The sequence below is a fragment of the Herpailurus yagouaroundi genome, unplaced genomic scaffold, assembly GCF_014898765.1.
Source record: "Herpailurus yagouaroundi ecotype Mexico unplaced genomic scaffold, PumYag 213, whole genome shotgun sequence".
Classification (NCBI taxonomy): Eukaryota; Metazoa; Chordata; class Mammalia; order Carnivora; family Felidae; genus Herpailurus; species Herpailurus yagouaroundi.
This window is the reverse complement of record NW_024412444.1, coordinates 11,793,333-11,799,332: the sequence shown is the minus strand read 5'-3', so window position 1 is coordinate 11,799,332 and position 6,000 is coordinate 11,793,333. Positions and strand designations below refer to the sequence as shown.

The 6,000-nt window shown below is 37.5% G+C and overlaps 1 protein-coding gene across 8 annotated transcripts in view; it reads right to left on the bottom strand.

The window, feature by feature from the left end:
• Positions 1 to 6,000, bottom strand: part of ARHGEF3 (Rho guanine nucleotide exchange factor 3) — a 307,785-nt gene that overhangs the window by 7,384 nt on the left and 294,401 nt on the right. For all 8 annotated transcript variants that reach the window (XM_040454717.1, XM_040454720.1, XM_040454719.1 and 5 more), the window contains one exon: positions 167 to 337. In XM_040454717.1, coding sequence (XP_040310651.1) covers positions 167 to 337 — 171 coding nt within the window. The remainder of the gene's footprint in view (positions 1 to 166; positions 338 to 6,000) is intronic.

The window sequence follows — 6,000 nt, the reverse complement described above, 5'->3', positions numbered from 1 at the left end:
TATATATATATATATATATATATATATATATATATGGGATCCTGTGATATAAAAAACACTGAAGATGCTTGATGGGGAAGGCACAGTAACAGGAGGCTTAGCATCAAATGGCTTAAGTGTTGGGGGAGGCCCAGGAGGAGACCACTGAAGAAGAGGAGCCACTCACCACGCCTCGGTTGTTCTTCAGTTCTCCATGACAACACAGCACTCTCGAGCTGTCGATTAGAGAGTCTTTCTGGCCTTCTTCCAAGTAAAGAAGCCGCTCTTTATAATAGCGGCACTCAGATTCCCCGGTCTTGGTGTTGATTTCTGCCACGATTCCCTGAATGATGTTTATCTGTGGAAACAAAGAAGACAGTAGGAGGAAAGTAAGCAAACCATCTACAACAAGAAGTACCAGGGGCTCAGCCTAGAAGGTCACCAAGATAGATTTGCATCTAATTCTGAGATTCTGTTATCTAACTTGCTGTTTTGGGAAACAGCAAAAATAAATAAATGCTTTTAATATATTGTGCTATCCGTCTATACATGTACACACAGATACACATATTCACACATATATATTTATATACAGGTACAGATATTTGTTTATAAAACTGATGTTGATGCATACTTCTATTTGAGAGGAAGAGATATAAAGTACAGTTTTCAATGTGCAGGACTCATAACTACTGAGCTTTATGTTGCACATTTCCTAAAACATGCTTACAATGTTGAAAACATAGGCATATAAAAACTTCAGCCAAGGAGAAAAAACAAAGCAAATGTAGTAGCCCAAGAAGGGAACATCTTTGGGGATTTGAACTCAGTTTCAAGGTCTCTCTACAGGTACTCAATCTAACGTACAAACAGTATTTGCAAATTGGGTGTGAAGAAATGGTTTGGATATCTTTTTAGTGATAAACATAAATGATTTATAAAGGACAGAGAACTAGAAATAGAAAGAAAAGACACTAGGCATCACGATGGGAACCATTTGTCTATATACATACACTCATACCCATGCCCATAGCACATGTAAATAAATTAGGGGTAGAGATTTCAGAGCAATGGTGGATGTACTGTTGTTAATACAGAATGAAACAAAACAAAGCAACAAGAATACAGCACTCATACACAATCAGTGGGCATTTATTTTGATGTGTTGTTGTTCTATCACATGAATATGTCTAAAAGTTAGAAAATGCTAAAAACCAAAGGAACAAAAAATTAGTTGAGTAAAAACTCAATGACACCAATCAAAGGCAAAATGATGACTTCCTCAGCAGGGTCCTCTGTCCTCTAATAGTGAAAAGACCAAACAGTCCCATATTTCTCATGGTAGTATTTTTAAAAAGTTTTTATTTAAATTCCAATGAGTTAAGATACTGTGTAATATTAGCTTCAAGTGTACAATGTAGTGTGATTCAACACTTACATACCACACTTGGTGCTCATCCCAGGTGCCCTCCTTAATCCCCATCACCTATTCAACCTATCCCCCACTCACCTCTCCTGTTTGTTCTCTATAGTTAAGAGTCTGTTTCTTCATTTGCACCTTTCTCTCTCTTTCCCCTTGCTGGTTTGTTTGGTTTCTTAGATTCTACATATGAGAAAATCACATGATATTTGTCTTTCTCAGACTTATTTCCCTTAGCATTATATCCTCTAGCTCCATCCAGGTCATTGCAAATGGCAAGATTTCATTCTTTTTTTGTGGCTGAGTAATAATCTAGTGTGTGTGTGTGTGTGTGTGTGTACACACACACACACACACACACACACACACACACCCCACATGTTCTTTATCCATTCATCAGTTGATGGATGCTTGCACTGTTTCCATATCTTATCTATTGTAGATAATGCTGCTGTAAACACTGGGGTATATGGGTTCCTTTGAATTTGCATTATTGCATTCTTTGGGTAAATACCTAGTAGTGCAATTGCTGGATTGTAGGGTAGTTCTGTTTTTAACTTTTTGAGGAGCTTCCACAACGTTTTCCAGAGTGGCTGCGGCAATTTGCACTTCCACCAACAGCGCAAGAGGCTTCCTCTTTCTCCACATCCTCACCAACACCTGTTGTTTCTTGTGTTGTTGATTTTTTTTTTATTTTTTTTTCAACGTTTATTTATTTTTGGGACAGAGAGAGACAGAGCATGAACGGGGGAGGGGCAGAGAGAGAGGGAGACACAGAATCGGAAACAGGCTCCAGGCTCTGAGCCATCAGCCCAGAGCCTGACGCGGGGCTCAAACTCACAGACCGCGAGATCGTGACCTGGCTGAAGTCGGACGCTTAACCGACTGCGCCACCCAGGCGCCCCTCTTGTGTTGTTGATTTTAGCCATTCTGACAGGTGTGAGGTGATAACTCATTGTGGTTTTGATTTGTATTTCTCTGATGATCAGTGATGTTGAGCATCTTTTCATATGTCTGTTGGCCATATGGAAAAATATCTATTCATATCTTCTGCCCATTTTTAACTGGATTATTCATCTTTTGGGTGTTGAGTTTTATAAGTTCTTTACATATTTTGGATACTAACCCTTTATCAGATATGTCATTTGTAAATATCTTCTCCCATTCTGTAGGTTGCCTTTTAGTTTTGTTGGTTATTTCCTTCACTGTACAGAAGCTTTTTATTTTGATTAAGTCCCAATACTTATTTTTGCTTTAGTTTCCCTTGCCTCAGGAGACATATATAGAAAGAAGTTGCTATAGCCTATATATATCAAAGAGGTTACTGCCTGTGTTCTCCTCTAGGATTTTCATGATTTCAAGTCTCACATATAGGTTCTTAATCCATATTGAGTTTTTTTGTGTGTGTATGGTGTAAGAAAGGGTCCAGTTTCATTCTTTTGCTGTCCAGTTTTCTGAATACCATGTGTTGAACAAACTGTCTTTTTCCCATTGGATATTCTTTCCTGTTTTGTCAAAGATTAGTTCACCATATAGTTGTGGGTTCATTTCTGGGTTTTCATTCCGTTCCATTGACCTATGTGTCTACTTTTGTGCCAGTCGACACTGTTTTGATCACTATAGCTTTGTAATATAAACTTGAAGTCTGGAATTCTGATGCCTCCAGCTTTACTTTTCTTCTTCAAGGTTGCTTTGGCCATGTGGGGTCTTTTGTGGTTCCAAACAAATTTTAGGATTGTTTGTTCTAGCTCTATGAAAAATGCTGGTGGTATTTTGATGAGGATTGCGTTAAATGTACAGACTGTTTGGGGTAACATAGATATTTAAACAATATTTGTTCTTCCAATCCTTGAGCATGGAATGTCTTCCCATTTCTTGGTGTCATCTTTAATTTCTTTCATCAGTCAGTGTTTTACAGTTTTCAGAGAAGATGTCTTTCACCTCTTTAGTTAGGTTTATTCCAAGGTATCTTAATATTTTTGGTGCAATTATAAATGTGGCTGATTCCTTAATTTCTCTTTCTGCTGCTTCATTATTGGTATATAGAAAATCAACCAACTTCTGTATGTTGATTTTGTATCCTGAGACTTTACTGAATTTGTTTATCAGTTCTGGCAGTGTTTTGGTGGAGTTTTTTGAATTTTCTATATAGAGTCTCATGTCATCTGTAAATAGTGAAAGTTTTTCTTCTTCCTTGCAGACTTGGATGTCTTTTCTTTAAGAAAATTTTTTTTAACATTTATTTATTTTTGAGAGACAGAGCACGAGGCGGGAGGGACAGAGAGGGAGACACAGAATTGGAAGCAGGCTCCAGGCTCTGAGCTGTCAGCACAGAGCCCAAAACAGGGCTTGAACTCACAAACTGCAAGATCATGACCTGAGCCGAAGTTGGAGGCTTAACCGACTGAGCCACCCAGGTGCCCAGATACCTTTTCTTTCTTTTTGTTGTCTGACTGCTGTGGCTAGGACTTCTAGGACTATATTAACTAACAATTGTGAGAGTGGACATTCCTGTCTTGATCCTGACCATTGAGGAAAAGCTCTCAGTTTTTCCTCATTGAGGATATTAGTTGCGGGTTTTTCATATATGGCCTTTATGATTTTAAGGTATGTTCCCTCTAAACCTACCTTGTTGAGGGTCTTTATCATGAATGGATGTTGTGCTTTGTCAAATGCTTTTTCTGCATCTGTTGAAATGATCCTATGGTTCTTATCCTTTTCTTTATTAGTATGGTGTATCACGCTGATTGATTTGTGAATATTTAGCCACCTTTGCAACCCAGGACTTGTGGTGGTATTAATAGGAAAGAGCTTAATAGATGAGAAACGTTAATAAGGACTCTCCTTGGTCACTTAATGGTTACTTAATGGAAAAACAAACCAATAGCTGAAAAGCAAGGTTTTAAAAGAGGCCTTTACTCCATGAGAATTTACCACATCTTATAATCTGTTAAATTGGCAGTAAAATCTAAGTGTTAAGTAATTATTTTTCACATGCTAATGAAATGATACCTTCTGCCCAAAGCCAATTGGATAGAAACTTCTACCCGGTTATAACTTTGGCACTTCCACACAAGTCTGACATAAGATCTTACAGCTCTGCGCTGAAGTCTGGTGACTGTATCCTATGAACAGATGCATAATCTGTATACTTCTGTAGCTATTACAAGTTTCAAAGCTCATTTATTCTTTCCTCTATTTCCCAACGTTTGGTGGTAGCACTACTTTGACAATAAAAAAAATAACGTATCATTTAAAAAAAAAAACCAGGGTTTTTGTATCATAAAACAATCCTTTTGGACTTTAATGTCAATCTGGCATTAAATATAAATCCTATGAATTTAATCCTAGTTTTATTAACATAAAACAATAAAAAGAACACTTTGGTCCATAAACTTTCTCTTTGTTTTTTTTTTTTTTTCTCCCCTCTTGGTTTTGGTTTTCAAATATGACTGATTATTGTTACTTTCAAAAACAAACAAACAAAAAAGAAATTTCAGGGGTGCCTGGCTCAGTTGGTTAAGAGTTCAACTCTTGATATCAGTTCAGGTCATGATCTCATGGTTCGTGAGTTCGAGCCCTGCGTTGGGCTCTTTGCTGACGGCATAGAACCTGCTTGGGATTTTCTCTCTGGCCCTCCCCTGCTTTCTCTCTTCCTCTGCCTCTCTCTCAAAATAAATAAATAAACTTAAAAAATTAAAAAAAAAAAAAAAGAAATTTCACAACACATACTAAAGCAATGACTCATCCTTCAAATTAATTCAATTAATCCTTGTTGATCATGGGTTCAGTGTGGAACTAGATGGCAGCATTCAAAGAAGTGAGACAGGGTCCTTGCCCTCAAGAAGCTTAAGAATATATGGGAGGTATCTGAAAAATCGTTTTATGCCTACCTTAATCTTTTTTTCTTCTTTCAGTAGGCTTCATGCCCAGCATGGAGCCCAATGTGGAGCCCAATGTGGGCCTGAACTCATGACCCCGAGATCAAGACCTGAGTTCAGACCGATGCTCAACCAACTGAGCCACCCAGGCACCCAGTCTACTTTGATCTTTTACCTTATTACATTTTTAATATGTAGTGGAATCCATACTTATCCCTTATTTTTAAACCAGTAGCATTAATTGCTGTGGCTCTTCTTAGAGTTTACTATTACTAGGTATACCTGTAATTAACTGGGTCTTGAGTCAATTTTCTGAGTTTGGTATAAGTATCCAGGAAACCAGAAAGATGATGTACTATAGGCATAAATACATGTTCACTTCCTAATTTAACTCAGAAACTGAACAGCTGGCACATCACATGAAGATCAATAAGCTCAAACATTGCAGTGGTTCCTGGGGCAGCTATGACTACTGTCAAATGCTACGTCTTTCTTTGATGTTTGAAAAAATAGAGACAAAACAATAGAATATATCAGTGTAATTCCACATTCTTTGTGGACATTAAAATAGCACCTCTGGGTCTGCTTTCATTTATTAAAATATTGCCTTTTAGTTATATCCACCTGTACACCATAAGCATCTAATCTTTGCACTGGTTGTTGAGCGGAATTTATTTTGTAGAACTGCAGCAAGAAATACAGTTGAATATAGCAGACTGC